The following is a 17,583-nucleotide window of genomic DNA, read 5'->3' as shown; positions in this document are numbered from 1 at the left end:
CTGGCTCCCGAGCGCCTGAGGGTGGTTCTGAAGTGACCAACGTTAACGTGCATAAAGGCGGTTTTATAAGTTAATCGGTGTAGGAGGGCCGCCCCTCCCAGCCCTTGTCACGGCTTCTGAGGGAGTCACCTCAGCTGGCTTCACCCCTGCGCTTGCAGCTGTGTCTTCCTCCAGCCAAGTTTAACTTGAGCGCGTCGCACAAAACTGGTGGACGCTAGCCTTTTTTTAAAGGCTCAGGGGAAATGTCCAGCGTTTTCCTGTGGAGTGTTGCTCGCTGACTCCCAACGTGAGAGGAGAAGGAATAAACGGGAACTGAAGAACTGCAGTTAAAAACAAAAGGGCCGAAGCCTTGGTCACAACCCCGTGCACGAAGTATGGCGGGTGCTCCAGTCACACACCCATTTACCCACGGTGGTATTTAGCCCTTAGCTAATTACTTTTACATTCAGTGGAACTTAGCTAGTAGAACTAAGAACTTCTTAGAAACTGGAACTTCTAAAAAAAAAGAAAAAAAAAGGTAAAAAGGTTAAAGGTTGTGTTTGAAACACCAGGTGCTTGAAAACTCAAATGGCTGTAAGTTAAGTCTTAATCACTGAGGGGGCAGCATATTCCTTTATTCACTTCTCACAGGAACTGCTGGGAGGATCAGGCACTGATCTCACCCAGAATGAGCTGAAGCTGGGACTGGTCGCCTGTAATCTCAGACAGCCACCACTTCTCATCTTGGTAATATTTTCATTTAGTTTGCCAACAGTGGGCAACAAGGAAATGAGATGAAGTAAAAGTGTCTTTTTTGTTTGGCATACCTCGCACGTGTGTTTACAATATTTTCCACGTTACTTGGTCTGGATTCACTCTTGCGACAAAGGCGAAGCCCTTAAATAAAAAGGGGGAGAGGAAGGAAGTGAAATCCGAGCAACACAGTGCCCAGCTGCAGCCGACTTGACGCTGAGTCTCCTTTTGTAGTAATTTTGTATCCTCGGTTCTCCTGTCAACACGCACTTCCTAGCCTCGCTTCACTCACCAGATGCCCTGATTTGTACCCGCTCGCTTGCCAGCCCCCCAGAGCGCTGCTCTTTGCTGCTGCGTTTTGGTGCGGCAGCGCCAGGCGGCGAACGGCGCCGGGGCCGGGGCCGGGGCCGGGGACAGGGCCGGGGCCGGGCCGCCCGCTGCTGCCGCCCTGAGCCCGGGGCGGGCGCTGGGCCGGGCCGGGCCCCGCCAGCCCCTGGCGGCCGCACAGCGGCGGGGCGGTGCCGGCGGCTGAGGCGCGGGATGGCGGCGGCGGCGCGGAGGGCGCGGCCGGGGGGGCCCCGCGCCGGCTTCGGGCGGGCGGCGGAGGAGCAGGGCCCCGCCGTGCCGCAGGGGCTGCTCCGGGCCGCCCGCAGGAGCGGGCAGCTGAACCTCGCGGGCCGCGGCCTCGGCCAGGGTGAGCGCGGGCGGAGGAGCCGGGGGCTGCGGCTGCAGCTCCGTGCGGGCCCGGTGGTTTCCAAATCCTTCGCTCTGGGCGGGCAGAAAGAACACAGGGGGAGCACAGCGGCGACAGGGAACGCTCCCTGCCCTCCTGCCCTTGTTACTGTCGCCTCCATCCGCTTCCAGTTGTCAGCTCTGGAAAAATCTCCAGAAAAGCAATTGTGTGCATGCACACATACATGTGTGCATACAGAAAAGTGCATACAGAAGGCACTCAGACGGCTGAAGTTTGAGGGTAAGTAGCAGGTGTATTTAGCTGACCGGTGTGTGTTTGCGCTCGTAGTGCCTCAGCATGTATGGCGAATAAATCTGGACACTCCAGAGGAAGCCCATCAGAATCTCTCTTTTGGTGCTGCGGATCGCTGGTGGGAGCAAACAGACCTGACCAAGCTGATTTTAGCCTCAAACAAGCTGCAGCTTCTTTCAGAGGATGTCAAACTTCTGCCTGCGCTCACTGTTCTAGATGTACGTACAATGATCCTGCTGTGGTAAGACAGCGCGCTCTCTGTAGGAGGTGGGACAGCATAGTCTCAGATCCTTGTTTTCTGTTTCCTGCAGAGGTGGATGTGTACAAGCGCCATTGGTGTGTTCTCAGGATAAATGGTTGTCACCTATCACCCTGCTGATACATCAGTTTATACACTGGTAGTAGGCATTGTTCTATAGACAGATCTAGGAATTTTTAATATGGGCACTGGAAGAAGATCTGTTATTGGATGCAACCACCTTCCATACGCTTCCCTACTTCATATTAAATAATTTAATCTCTCACTGCTTACTGTAAATTAAGTAGAATGTTGCCATACTGGCAATTGCAGTGCTGTTATTGGTAATTGTATCGAGTCATATACGCAGCTGCTACCACTGTACAAAATTATTCTTTGTATTAGTTTAGATGTTTGGTTTTTTTCTTTTGATGTTGGGGAAGAAAACTTACAAGGTACAAATTAGTAACTCTTCTAAAAACCTTATTTTCCAGGTACATGATAATCAGCTGACATCTCTTCCATCTGCTTTAGGACAATTAGAAAATCTTCAGAAACTCGATGTCAGGTAAGTACATGGTACAAAACTAGAGCATTGATTTCCAAGGTGTGAATGAGAGATTGTAGTACAACAAATTTTGTTGCGGAAAAGTTATTTATTTATTTATTTTAAATAGACAATATTAATATACTGAGAATCATAAATTCTACATCAAAAAATATTTAGGTTTGTTAAGATTATTTTGACTAAGACTCAAAAGTCACAGTCTCACTTGGAAGCTGAAAACTGGTATTTTGAATAATCACACAAAAGCAGTATCAAGATCCATTTGCTTCAGTCTGGCAATTTTGTTTTAAAGGATTAAAAATGCCTTTTTTCATGAATAATATACATTGGAAATAACTATAGACCTCATTTATGCTGGAAAGTTCACATTTTTCAGTTACCAGGAGTAACTGTGTAAGTTTGTGCACAAGGAGAAACCGGGTATGTTCCTTTTGTGTGTGTGAACTGCATTAAAAAAAATAGATCCATCTGGAATATTGTAAATTCAGATGAGGATTAAAACTGTTCTTGAACAAATAACTAGACATAATTTCTCCTAGGAAACCAATCTATTGCAGAGGGCTGTAATAGCTGTAAGAGAGGTTTTTCTTAAAGGTGATGGTGTCCTGAACAGCATGCATATGCAAGCTGGACTCTGAAAATGTTTCGCAGGAGCCTGTCTCGCTGCAGCTGTAGTGAACAGTCGGTCTGTGCCAATATCAGAATTTCAGGTGCATGCTGGATATGCTTGATACTTGCTCTAGGGCCTGAAGTTTTTGCATTTCAAGGGGTTCATGGTGGCTAGGACAGCCCTGTTGATATTTGGGTTATAACCCTAGTTTGGATGGCATCATGTGTAACGGAAGTTTTTTCATGCAGTTATGTTCTTAAAACTACTTAGTGATTGTTATTTCCCTTTGTTTTCCACATTTCAATACCAGCCACAACAAACTGAAAAGTATCCCGGAAGAGTTGATGCAGTTGTCACACTTGAAGAGCCTTCTTCTTCAGCACAACGAGCTGAGCCACTTGCCGGATGGATTTGGACAGCTTGTCAATTTAGAAGAATTAGTAAATTACAACTTTTTGAAAAATATTTATTTGCTCAGAGATGTCAATTTATCCATGCTTTGCTACTGCAAAGTAAAACAGAAAAAAAAAGTCTTACATTGCAGAACATTATGAATATTCCAGTGATTTATGTAGCTTATCAGCTGTTATGTTTTTGTGTGCTTGCTTGAAACCAAGTTTTACTTTGGGTTTTCTAAATATTTTACGAAAAATCAAATCCCATATGATCTGTCAGTCCTGGGAGACTCGTCTCATCCATTCACATTTCTACCAGGGAGATCCTGAAGATGTCAGCAAACTAGTTTTAATGCTCTGCCAGTAATTAACTTTACAGTAGCAGTCCTCATGGGATACTTTAAACGTCTCTATTTATAACCTCTTTCTCTTTTTATTTAATCTTCAGGATCTGTCCAACAATCATCTTACAGACATTCCAACAAGTTTCGCTTTGCTCATTAACTTAGTGCGACTCAATCTGGCTTGTAATCAACTCAAGAACCTGCCCGCAGATATCAGTGCGATGAAAAGTAAATTTGTTTCCTCGGCTTATTAAGTGTCATACAGCCATTTCTGTGGTTATGTTCAGAAACTTCTTGCATATTATTCAGGGTTAAGACAGTACATTCTGAAGGAGTTAAAGTATTCTCAAGAGCTCTAGTTCAATGCTATTAAAAAAAATCAGCTACAGCTACTATATATCAACCTTAAGTCCTCTCATGGTTTGTGTTTCTTGACAAATGGAGCACAGGGAGCTGTTAGAGAAGTCTAAGGATTACTGTTGCTCAGCTTTGAAGTTACTAGCCTTAAAACTGCAATAAGCAATTTGACAAATGTTTTCTTTAATGCATATTTTGAGTGGAAAATAAATCATAAATAAGAGGGTTGAATTCATTGGAAAGAGAAAAAACATAAATTGATCACTGATAAAAAAAAAACTTTTACTGTTCAAATGTTAAATATCAAGCTTATTCGTGTCAATGTCAGATGCGTATTTGAATAGCTGTGGCAGATCTGATGGCAGGAACAGGTGGTAGATTGCCATCCTTTTTAAATGCTACAGAAATTATCTGCAGATCTTTCTGAGATGGTCTGTGACATCAGAGTGAACCTTTCTTGTTATCTCCAAACGAGAGCTCGTGTCTGGTAGGGGCACTGAAGGCATTCCAGAATGTCCTGTGAAGAACAAATGAAAAGCAAATGTCTCGTTTTCAGAAATGTTGATGCTAACTGATTTGATTTCTTCCAAAATTCCAATTGGCAAAATGTTTTTAGGCCTACATCAAAAAGCAGGATATGCATGCTTCTGCAGAAAACTATTTTCATTTTCTTTGTTTGTCATTTGCACACTTACTTCTATAGGCTTAAGACAACTGGACTGTACTAAAAACTACCTGGAAACTGTACCTTCTGAATTGGCGAGTATGGCGTCTTTGGAACAACTTTATCTGAGAAAAAATAAATTACGTTCCTTACCAGAACTCCCCTCATGCAAACTACTGAAGGTAAGGTTTGAAATAGTTGGTGCACTGTAAATGTGTTTGCAGTGAACTTCTAAAATAATGACTGTTACGTCACGTGAGTTACTGTGAATCGCTGCGGTCAAAAATTAATAATTCCGTGTGTAGAATTCTGTTTAATATGTACCCATTTGGAATTAGCCTCACTGTCCATGTTGGTCTGTCCTAATGTCATTTGGAAGACAAATTTACAGCGGTGCTCTTCAGATTTGGAAAACAAAAGAAATGTTTAAGGAGAAGAATGACTGAAAAATAGATGTAATATTGTCTGCAACAGTTGTGTTTTATCTCTGGGAACATTTTCTGGATAAATTTACTGTGTTCACTGTAGTTTTTATTTTGTAACTGCAGAGAAAGTATGCATTTGAAAGAATCCCATCTTTCAAATATTTTGTAGCCTTAGTTCCCCGTATGTTTATAATTGAAAATTGCCTGGCTCGGAACATCACGATTTTGTTACTCACCTAATAGAAACGTGATTGGGCCAACTGAATGCTTATATCACTGTGTTGTTTCCAGTGACCAAATCCATCACAGAATGCAGACACCTTAGTTCCGCATAGCTCTGAACTCAGCCTTTACGATCCCAAGCTACTGCAGCATTTTCTAACCAGGCTCCTGCTGCTGTGAGAAGTTCAGTGTCTGTAGGGCATCCAGTAGCATGCGTCTCTTGGGACTAAAGAACCATTCAGTTTCCATCGTAAGTGAAGCATTTCCAGTAGGGAGATGGAGAGCTGCCACCTCAGCTTCCTGCAGCTTAGAATTTAAGAAACTTGGGTAAAGTAGCTGTTAACAAGTTCTTTACAAAAGCGGAGCAGATTTATTTCTAACTTGGACATGAAACTCAAAGCTGGGAGTTCTGTGATGGTTTCAAAACAAGCTGAGTTCAGACGCGTGTCCCCGGATCTTCGGAAGCTTTGGTGTTTCCTGTGTAGGTAAGTGGGTATCAAGATCTGTATTTTCTCCACGCCGTATGTTATGGCTAGTGCCGTGATTTGGGAGATTAATAACTTACAGGGTAATTTTACCAGAGTAACATAACTCCGCGAGGAATCTCTGTCTCCACAGGAATTACATGCTGGTGAAAATCAGATTGAAATATTAAATGCAGAGAATCTTAAGCATCTGAATTCCCTCTCTGTATTGGAACTTAGAGACAACAAGATAAAATCAGTTCCCGATGAAATTACTCTGCTTCAGAAGTTGGAGCGACTTGACCTTGCCAACAACGATATCAGTAGGTAATAACAAAAACTGCGTATGTCTGCAACAAGGCCTTGCTCAGGGCATCTGCTGATGGCTAATTCTGTAGCTAATGTATTACACTTCCTAAAATGTGATTAAAAAAGGACTTGGTCATAAAATGGAGGAACCCTGTCTGTGTTATGTAATTCCTATGATCAAACTTTGCCTTTCGTAAACGTAATACATCCTGTATCTTTTATTTGAACCTGAGCTTCAGAGTAGCAGGCCATCTGACAAACAATTGCAAATGCTTTGGGATTTATTTTGAAGCAGCTTTGAACTGCAATGGGTTGTTTCCATTTGCAGATTGCCCTATACATTGGGGAACCTTCCGCAGATGAAATTCCTGGCATTAGAGGGAAACCCTTTGAGAACCATTCGAAGAGACCTTCTACAAGTAAGCACATTTAAGTAGTATCTAAAATTTGCCTCTGTTGCATACATATATTATCCAAAGCGTGTAGCCAAAACGTGATTAGAAAGCATCATAGCCTGCACAACTTTAATCCGTCTCTTTTGTTTGTGTGATTCATGTGCTCTTTCCACTGGAGTCTGATACAATGCTTTAGATCGTAAGGACTGTGGAATAAAGGAGGTTGGTGCTTCGTAGGACCCATTTCTGATCTGCTGCACAAGCTGTAATATATATTGCAAACAAAGCAACAGATGTCTGGGGAGAAAAGGATAAGGCAGCTGTCTGCCGCCTAATTCTGCTGCAAGTCACAGTTCATTGCAGTGCTAGCAAGTACTTTATGTCAGGCTTTTCCTAGAAGAGCGTGGATTTCTGTTTCTCATTTCCTGCTTGCCTGAATTAAGGATCTAGGATTCAATTTCCAAAGAGTTTTTGAAAACAGATGTGTTTTGAGCCATGACAATATGATGTACTATGTTTTCTTATGGATAACCTACACCTCAGATCTATGTTCTCTCTGTAGGTAAATGGCAAAGCGAAGGTGTGAGTTGTGCATGAGAAAACAAGTATGTAGGGCAGTAGGGAGGCTGGAGCATGGGCACTGCTGCTGCTATAGAATTCTCTTTTATTTTTATCTCAGCAGGCTCTTTGTGGTGGTGGTATACATTATTTCTTCTTTTCTGTGCTTTTGCCAGTGCTATAAAATAAATGTTTACAAAGCACTTGGATTCTCTAAATATAAACAACATCGAAGGTCCTCAGCTGAAATGAATTTTTGTAATATGTCAGAAATAAGAGGGAAAATATACATATCTGATTAAGTGTGAATTGTAGTCACTGAATTAATGAGAACGTCATACGTGATTCTGGAGTTCTGAATTGACTTAAAATGTACATACAAAGGAGTCTGAGTTAGGGTTGCTTGGCTACTTCAGTTCTGCTGTTCCCTAGCTTCTGAGGATTTACTGTCTTTCAACAGTAAGACCACAGATATATGTAATTTCTTGTATATATTTCTTATTTATACCAAACTACAGCTACAAGGATCCCATTATGACATTTTTTACTTCCACCATCTTGATCTGTTTCCATTACACTGGAAATTTATAGCTGGAATTTTATGTGCCTGACTAGATTTTTTTCCACTTGATTTAGTAGAGAAGTAGATAAATCTTGTAGGGTCCCCAGGCACTTGCTAGCAGCAGGTGAATGCTGAGATGAAGGAGTTGCAAAGACAGGGGATAAGTATAGCCTAGCAGGCACAGATTCTCTCCTGTGCATCCCTGCTTCATCTCTAACTGTTCCTCAGGCTTCTCATTCTGGTCTGAAAGCCACTATTTTTTCTTTTTTTTTTTTTTTTGGCAAAATTCCAGTCATCTTTTATTAAATCCTAGTCTCTCCTATTTGCATAAAATTATCACCTAACTGCTGAGCTTTGTCATACTGTCCGCCTTCCTCCCCATGAGCCAGATGACCGTCACTTAACTTTCTGTTTGACCTTCACCTTTTTCTTTTCAGTTTCTCCTATATGGGCTTCTCTTGCCTTGCTCAGCTCAGCAGATGCCAAGTCTTCCTGTGTCTGCATTCACTCCCAATCTTCTCCAGCCTCTCTTTCTCTGTCTTCTGTCTTCAATTTCTGTCCAGTTTCATCAGATTCCTTGTGGGAATTCTTCCTTTCCCTTCTCCATGTTTTCTTTTTCCCCTCTGCATTCAGATCAGTCAGTCTCTTCTTGTGTATAATAAATGTCAGCTAGAATGAGAAATGTTAATTCATATTCACTGCTTAAGTTCAGTCTCCTGGTTTAAAACTTCAAGGAGAAACACTCAAAATCATGAGGAAAGCCTAGTTTTACCCTAAAACAGATGGGCTGGATGAGATTATGCTTAATTACTCAGAGATTATGCAGACAGTAACTGAGTTTGACCAGTAGAGGTTGCTATGAGAGGAATGCCAATCAAATCTTTGGAGAATCCAGCAGTTAAAAATCTATGCAAATTACATAAACTGTGGTGATATAAACAGTTACTGGAACACTGAGCAGTCAACTTCCTTGACAAATGTTAAATTTCTTCTCCAAAGCATAATTGGGCTAGACCTTTTAAGAAAAGACTAAGTTCATTTGAACAATTTTTTCCTTGCTCTTGGCCAAAGTCTTTAGATTAAAAGCTAAAAATGTGCAGCCTAAGGTGGTAACATGGGTCTGGACATTTTCAGCTGGAATAAACAACGTTCTAAATAGGCAAGTTCATAAGCTATCACAAGAGAGTTTTTCTACAGGACCTATTAGGTAGTTTTTATAGTTAGCAGTGCTATGAGCTCTACCTGTGTGACTGAAATTGTCATTCCTGATTGTCAGAACAGCTGTATAAATACTGGCTGGCAGATGCTTACTGATCTTTCCTTTTTCTTTTCTTTCTTTTTTTAAGAAGGGTACCCAGGAACTTCTGAAATACCTAAGAAGCAAAATCCAAGGTATATTGCTCTATTGCACTGCATTTTACAGATAATCATTCTAAGAAATTAAAATAAGCTGGAATCTACTAAGGGTAGCAGTTTTAATCCAGTTTCCTCCAGTTCTCCCACGGTAATAGTTGTCTTTACTCAACAGTTTGCTCTTACATTTCAGTGTTGTTTCTTTTTCTTATTCTGTTGGATAATACTGAATAACAAGCATTCTTTATGGAGCACTGTCACTTAGAAAAATAATCTTAGGTGTTATCCCCTGGTCCCTTTATGCATTTTGGATGAAGAATTCCAGTAGCTTTTTATTTTTTCCCTGAGCATCACGGGAAGTTTACATAACAAGTTCTTCATTTTAAGCTTGCCATCTGTCTGCTGGCTTGGTCACAGGATGGAAGGGTAGGTGAGATTATGCAAAGGTACTGTGTATTATTTATTCATTCATGTTGGAATGCGGGCAGTAAAGTCCTGTGATTCCCAGAAAGTATATGCTTGAAAAAGTCTGCCTTAAAGTCATGGTGGTGCCATAAGGTCCACCATGTAGCTAACAAATAATATAAAAAAATCTGGGGGAGAAAGTAGTTGATTATTTTAAACAAAATTCTAATCTTGGCCTACTAGAATTCATCTTTGTACAATGTAAAAGTCTTGATCCCAACATTCCCTATAGAAATAATTAAAAATTCAGATGAAATATCTCACGATTAATTCCCTGGATGACTGCTGTATATTTTTGCAGAATCTTCTTTTGGATTCTGAGATCCAACTGCGTGGAGTAAAAACCACCTAGATGATTGTGTATCGCATTTCTCTAACAGATGCAGTACTTTTTACCACTACCAGTTCTTTTTACAAAAAGGGATCAAAAGTTGCTAGTTGCTTCTGTGAATGGAAATCACTTTCCAGATTATTACCTGGGCCTCTCATTCAGTGAGATACTTTGCCTTTTTTTAGTTTTGTGCTGTATTTTCCAAGTAAAGTGGTGGAGATGACACTGTATTTTTGATCATATAGGAAAAGCTGTCAGAGTCTAAGTAACTGGCATGTTGAGGAGATGAAATCTTTTCAAAGACAGGATTTTCTTTTACCATCTTTAGAAATCTTCATCTTTCTTAAAATGTAAGACATGAAATAGGCAAAATAACCGAGTTTGCTGATCATGTTAAATATCATATGCAAATGATTTTGCGGCGCTTAAATGGCAAAAATGCTTAACTTCTTAATTGAGAGGGGGCCTTGATAATACACATAGGCAACTTTTATCGAAAATGGTATGTGTGAATTTTTATGCTTTCTGTAAGTGGGCTTTCTTTCCATCTGCCAGATGATGGCAGCATTAATTAGGTTACTGCAGTGTATAAAATTGCTTCAAAATGCCCGATTCCATGCAAGTATGACCTATTAGTAATTTTGAAAAATGAGTTGGATGCTAGAGTAGATGCTCAGAAGCTCACCTGGTGACCTGTGATAGTTAATACAATTGTGGATAATAAAATAAGGTAACGTCCTGCATGGATGGCAGTGTCTATGATTTTACCGTATCTGTTACAGCATCTAATAGGGAGTTAAACCAGTAGCAGTAACAGTCTTATTCATGTAGGGATATAATTGAAAAAGTGGCTCTTGAATCTTGTTTTTGGTTCGTCGTAATGTCAGGGTTACTCGCTGGGCTTAGGTGCAATAGTCAGTTGACTTTTATTCATGAATGCCGCTGAATTTCCTACAGTTTTGTTCATTTCTTTGAATGGAAGCTGAGTTTATCATGTTTGGACTTCTAGGTAAGCTTCACCCTACTTAAGCGTATGTGAATCCCTAGAGTGTGATGCCACAGCTCAGATGTGCAGAACATTTTTAGTTGACTAAATTTCTTCCATACTCAAAGGAGCGAACAACTTTTTCTTGTGGATTGTAGAGACTAATCAAAAGGAACTACAGAGGAGGATATTACGAAGGTTTTTATAAATATTAATATTTTAACTATAATTGTGGTCAGGTTTGCTGTTCTGCAGATAGTTGACCCATATCACTTGCCTATCTTCCCTGTTTACCACTGTTTCTATCCTCAACACCTTGGAGGTTACTGCCTAACATAAAAACTAGCTAGTGCTAGCATACCAGGTGTGTTGTGTTATGATCTGGTTTTTCAAAATCCAAGTCAACTCTTGTCCCCCCCCCAAAATATAAAAAAACCTTACTAGAAAAATCTTGAAATAATCTGAATTAGATTATATGCAATCAAGCCAGAAGACAGGAAGAGTTAAAACGGATGATGGCAGGTGACTAGGGACACTAAAACTCACCATCTGGGCTGTGCAGAGCACGTTGCAGCAGCCTGTAGGTTGTGTGACTGTGTGTGTGTGCTATCTCCAGATGATGGACCCAGTCCAAACGAGGAGCCTCCCGTGACAGCCATGACTCTCCCAAGCGAGTCAAGGATTAACATGCACGCCATAACTTCCCTAAAATTACTGGAGTACATGTAAGTGTTTTGAAATAGTGCCTATCTCTAAAGTTGTAGAGAAAACTTGTGGGTCCCTTCCAACTCGGATATTCTATGGTACTTTCTTATGCTTTTTAATTTATTTTTACTTCATGATGTATGCCAACCTCTCTTCAAATTCTGATATATTTGTGCATTTTTTCACTTCAATTTGAGTGCTCAGGATTAGGCAGATCTGAATTGCAGTCAGAAACCTCTTGTTTTCTTTTTTTTTTTTTTTTCTGTGTATTGTCAGATACTCCACGATAACATTCCTTTTAACTCATTGAAATGCTTCATACCTTTAGGTGCTTTTAGAAGCTTTTACACTTCCTTAGTTATTATCGTTAAGTCTCAAAAAATCTCCTGGTAGGTGAGTATTTCTTTGGTTATTTCTTAAATGTAGCCAACAATTTAACTTGTTAGGCTAGGGAAGGGGAAGAAAACCCTGCTTGCTGAGAACTGCTGGGCGAAACGCACAGGCCTGCAGAGAGCAGGAACGCAGAAGGGACTGCACTGGGGTGAAAGGGCCCGGGTGGACGCCTTTGTTCTCCACAAATGGTCAGAAGCTCCAAATCCAGTAGTTACCTGAGTTACAGTGGGGGGATATTTTCTCAGCTGAGAGGGGGAAACAAGCGAAATGCTCATTTACTACAGTTTCTGGCCCAACATAGAGCATTGACACGTTTGTTGAGGTAGTGACCTAATTAAGCTCTTAATGATTTTTCCTAAGCAAGATGTCAGAGCAAGATGTCAGCTGACGTGGTACAGTGGTAGGTAGCTTTTTCATAACGGTCCTTTAAGGACTTTTATTGTAGATATTTATGTGTTTATTCTATTGCTCATCTTTTTCTAAAAGAAGATGGAAAGGTTTTGTTAATAAATAGGAGATGATTAACGTGTTTGTGTTACTTGGGTAAATGCTTTTCGTTGTTCAGTGAGAAACAGGCAGCTGTGATTCCTGATGAAATGTTCAACGCAGTCAGAAGCAATCCTGTCACCACTGTCAACTTCAGCAAAAACCAGTTGACTGCCATTCCTGCAAGGTACTTTCGTAAAGATCATTCCTGTTCGTTTTTATTCTGCTTTTTTTCCTCAGCATCTTGCTTCCAATCGAGCATATTTACACGTCTTCCTCTCTCTGTGCACACACACACAATGTAATTGAGATGCTGAAAAATGTGCTCATGTTTCTAGTACAAGTAGCCTGCAGGTGGGTCCATTTATTAGCACGAAGATCCCAGTAAAAACAAGCTCAGCTCGGCTCATCGGTGCTTACATTTATACGTTGTGTTTCATACTGCTTTTCTAAGCATTGTTGAAATGAATCGGGGTAGACTCTGATGTGACTTCTCATAATAATGAAGTGCTGTACTTAACTACAGTCTAGTATTGTTTGCCCTGCAAAGTGGTCCTTTTCCCATACGAAGATAATCTGTGTGTATTCACCGCTTTGTTAGGTGATAGCTTTGGACTACAGCAGAGATCCTTTTTCAATTTGGTTTCTTCGGGCAGTTTAATTGTGAGGTTTTGGGGTTTTGTTTTCGGAAACCTGAACAATATCCATGCCTGTTTTCTTGATAGCTATCGTCCCACCACATAGCACTGGATATTATTGCACTCGTTCCTTCATCCCCAGTCAAGGAAAAGCTTTCTGTTGACAGTAAGGGGAATAAATACTCTTGTTGCATAAGGAGGAGGCTTACTGCATCTCTGTAAGCCTAAGAGCATCATGACAGCTGATTTTTAAGGATACCACCCCATTTGTGGGGATAACTTACTTCCATTCTTGGACACAAATGTGCTGAACATTTAACCTTTTGCACATAGAACTTGAGGAGGTGCTATCTCTCATGGAGAAAATCTCTTTTCAGTACAATTTAGTGTAGCAAATCAACTTAGTGAGATAAAGCTTGCACCGCCCATGCTTTTTCGCTCTGTGAGAGTCTGTTGCATTCAGGGGGGAGGAAGGTGTAGGTGTGCAGCTGCTAGGTGCAAGGGGATTCAGTGACAATCCGGATAGGAGAGGGGAGTATTTAGTTCGTTTAATTACTTTCTGTTTTTAGGGTTATGACAGACATTCTGTTGTCAGGATTCAGCTACTAACTTTTTGAGCTTTTAAATGCTTTACATCAAAGAATCTTAATTTAATATAGAAGCAGCAAGAATAACAAGAAGCAGCAAGTGTTGTTTCTTGCAGTTTGTAACAGCAGAAGTGTTGAACAGAAACAAAAGATGGAAATAAAATGGCAGTCTCTTTCAGTTTGATTGCTTAAAGATGGATAGTCTTCTTGTTAAAACACTTGCAGGACTAGAGACGGAATTGATGGTCATTTGTGCCATAATTTCTGGAGTCTCTAAACTGCGTTTAAGTGAGTAGGCTTTCTTAGCAAATTTACTCTCCTAATAACTTTTAAAAAGTGCTTCTGAGCTTTGGTTTTTCATCAAGTGTAACTCTCCGGGATGGATAGTTTTCACAGGTGGTTTCTATAATCTTCACAAAATTTCTTCTGAAACATCAAGAAACACCAAATGTTCTTGATTTGTAGATTTCTAGAATAAAATATTTTTTTCAACAACTTAGAATGCAACACGCGCTTACATAGTAAAAGGTATTCGTGTTGGGTTTCAGGATCGTGGAGCTGAAGGACTCAGTCTGTGATGTCAACTTTGGCTTCAATAAAATCTCCTCTATTTCCTTGGAGCTCTGCATGCTTCATAAATTGACACATTTGGATATCAGGTTTGTGACGTGTGTTGGACTTCCTTTCCCAGTGACTTGTTTTCGTGCCTTTTTAAACCAGCCATCTGTTGCAGTGGAATAGCAGTACTGAAATAATCTGTCATTTCCCGAAACAGCTCCGTAGCAGTTGAATGACCGGCAGATCCGAAATAGCAAGTGGCCTAGATTTAGGCACTAGTTAAAGCACAAAACAAGTGGGCAAGCTCCAAGACTTGCTGTGATGGAAGGGCTTGCCTCAGTCATTCAATGGTTCTCAGAGGTGTTAAGAGCATATTTAAAAACAAAACAACAGGAAAAAAACCATAATCCTGGGGGATATCTGGGAAGTAGGACAGTGACTGTACCAGCTCTGGTGTGCTCCCTGAAACTGCAGCTGGCAACTGGGATCTTTCTGCAATACAGCAAGATACATACTGTCATGCTTCCTTGCGTAACTTCTGAAATACGCTCATTGCTTGTGCTTAGACCTCAGGATCAGCTTGCTAGCACTTATTGTTTTGGCTGTTCCACAAAATGAAGAGTAGCAAAGCAGAGTGCGGAGACTTTGGCTTGGTTTGAAATAATCTGCCTGAGGTATGTGCTGCTGATGGAGTTCTGCTGAAGGCTCCAGAAATGGATGATAACGAGAGGCTGATGAGGGGACAAGGTTGAATATCTCTGATTAAGAATTTAGGCCTAAGTCTGGGCATCTTTTAGTGAGTGGCCTTTATTTTCCTGTAATGAGACTTCGTGTCGTGTTCAAGAAATACCTTGTTGGTCCTTACAAACCTCTGTCTTCATTTTATTTAAGAATGGCTTCCTGTTCTGGGAAACAGTGCAGTAACAGTAGCCATAAACGAGTTTGTTAGAGCAACTGGATAGCAGGCTAAATGGGTTTTGAAGAGGTTTAGAGTTATCTTAGTGATTCATGTTGGCACCAACATCTGGGCTGTTTCATGAGATTTCCTCTGAAACCCAAGTAGCAGAATGCCTGTTTCAGAGCCGTTAGGTGCTTTGAAATGTCTGGGAATGTTTTAGAGAACAGGCTTTTATGTTTTCTTACTGGCAAAAAATGAAAATGCAAACCTGGTTTGCACTCTTGAGCATGGTCTTGATCCATTTATAAAGCAATATAGTGGTTTAAAAGAGCACGTTAACACTGGTAAATATGTGTGTTCCATCTCTGTGGATTCTTAACTTACACTTCTTAGAAGTTAGTGATTATTCTTTGTCTTCATTTGATACACAGAAATAATTTTTTGACATCTTTACCCGAAGAAATGGAGGCACTGACAACACTACAAGTAATAAATCTTTCTTTTAATAGGTGAGCAACTATTTAGTTGTTTTTTGTAACAATACAAAAAATCAATATAATTTTAATGTGTTGTAAGAATGAGGAGGGACTTCAGCTAAGTGTGAGCTTAAAACAGTTGAAGAGAATGTATATTTCTTTACACAATAGTAATATATTTTTGGAACATCTTGGTCACAAGTTTTGGAGAGAGACAGTAGAAAACGGTTTAAAAAGGGATTAAACAATCTTGTGAATGTTAAATCAAAAAATGGCTTCCAGCGGGACTACCCTGTAGCATACGTAACACAGCAGTTCTGGATGGTGGAAAAATACAAGGGGAGTGGGCCACAGGAAGCAGCTGGGAGGTGTCCTTAACTAATGACTGTAGCCACCGTGTTGGGCTGGAAGCATCCTTCCTCTGGCTCAGCAGGGCAGTTGTTGAGTACACAGGAAAACGACTGCCCATTGCTCTCCCCCCTTTACACTGGAAAGTCCCTTTCTGTGTGACATGAAATGTCATTCACGGTTGTAAAGTGAAGGCAGCTGGCCTGTAGTTCTGTTACAGGTGCTGAGCTGTCACCGTGCAAATTCTGTCTAGCTTTTTCACCGTGTAGCAAGATAATAAAATAATCCGTGCTTTCTCCTTCCATAGCAGCACTTTTAAACATTTAACTTCAGTAAACAACACTAAAATGCCATCTCACTTAAAAGGCCGTTAATTTTTGAATGCCTTATTTCTGACTTTCATTTGTTTTCCTCCTTTTTTTCTGAAGGTTTAAAGCATTTCCCAGTGTCCTGTACCGCATCCTAGCACTGGAGACTATCCTGCTCAGTAACAATCAGGTTGGGTCCATAGACCCTCTGCAGTTAAAGAAGATGGAGAAGCTTGGAACGCTGGACCTTCAGAATAATGACCTTCTCCAGGTGCCCCCAGAACTTGGAAACTGTGAAAATCTGAGGTGTGTACTTTAAGTGTTTTATAGAAAGTACAAGATACATTACATAATACATAAGAGTTTCAAGATTCATAAATCTATGTGCAGTGTATGTGTGCTGGTACAAGGAAAAACCTTTATAAAATAACTGAGCATCTCTGTCCTTCCAGGACGCTTCTTTTGGAAGGCAATCCCTTCCGTACTCCCCGAGCAGCCATTCTGGCAAAAGGGACAGCTGCAGTGCTGGAGTATCTGAGGAGCCGAATTCCTACTTGATAGTCCATTTCCCTCCTAGACTTGTGAATCAAAGTACGAACAAAACACTTACCCTGCCTGACCAAATGCTCTGCGATTATATTGCCTTCTTCCTTCTTTGTAAACTTTTTGTTAATCTGGCCCATGCCATGAAGCATTTGTAATTCTGTTTATGGTTTGCATGTTAAGAAAGAATTCACCCATGAAATATTTCCCCCTCAAGGTTGCATGTCTCAAGAGCGCGTTTTAAAATACCACAACCTATGTTTACACTTTTTGTATTAAAGAATACAGCTGAAAGCTGCATTTAGTAATAGAGACAATGTTTTTCTACAACTAAGCTAATTTTTTTAAAGAACTCTAAACACCAAAGTACTTGAAAAAAGGTTTAAGTAAACTTCTTGATTTTTGTATGCCTGTTTTATAATTTTCTGTAAGGTGCTTGGTCTCTCTTCACCACTGCCTCAAACAGTTGGTTACTGGTCTGCACGTGGTGAAATGCTTGAACCCTTAAACTGTATAGTTATAAGAACACAGTGTGAAATGTACTGCAGACTGCGTGCATGCCTCATGTAAAAGCAAGCAAAATGTGGTTGATATTGGTAGCTACTCTGAAACAATAAATGTTTGCTCTTGGATGTGTGTTTTCTTTCTACATTTTTAAGAACATGCTCTAAGTTTTCTAGC

General features: G+C 40.6%; 1 protein-coding gene across 2 annotated transcripts; it reads left to right on the top strand.

The window, feature by feature from the left end:
* The first annotated feature begins 1,237 nt into the window (after positions 1-1,237).
* Positions 1,238-17,534, top strand: LRRC40 (leucine rich repeat containing 40). Of its 2 annotated transcripts, XM_083846815.1 has the most exons (16): positions 1,238-1,426; positions 1,754-1,935; positions 2,450-2,523; positions 3,444-3,573; positions 3,977-4,100; positions 4,933-5,075; positions 6,159-6,331; positions 6,642-6,732; positions 9,175-9,220; positions 11,579-11,687; positions 12,425-12,460; positions 12,626-12,733; positions 14,320-14,430; positions 15,659-15,736; positions 16,480-16,665; positions 16,812-17,534. In XM_083846815.1, the coding sequence occupies exons 1-16, from the start codon at positions 1,273-1,275 to the stop codon at positions 16,915-16,917; spliced, it is 1,851 nt and encodes a 616-aa protein (XP_083702941.1). In that variant the 5' UTR covers positions 1,238-1,272; the 3' UTR covers positions 16,918-17,534. The 2 variants fall into 2 exon arrangements, with proteins under 2 accessions (XP_083702941.1, XP_083702942.1); XM_083846816.1 differs by lacking the exon at positions 12,425-12,460 and having other exon boundaries at positions 1,239-1,426.
* The last annotated feature ends 49 nt before the right edge of the window (positions 17,535-17,583 follow it).

Source organism: Anser anser, assembly GCF_964211835.1.
Source record: "Anser anser genome assembly, chromosome: 8".
NCBI classification, from domain to species: domain Eukaryota; kingdom Metazoa; phylum Chordata; class Aves; order Anseriformes; family Anatidae; genus Anser; species Anser anser.
This window is presented reverse-complemented; position numbering and strand designations above follow the sequence as displayed.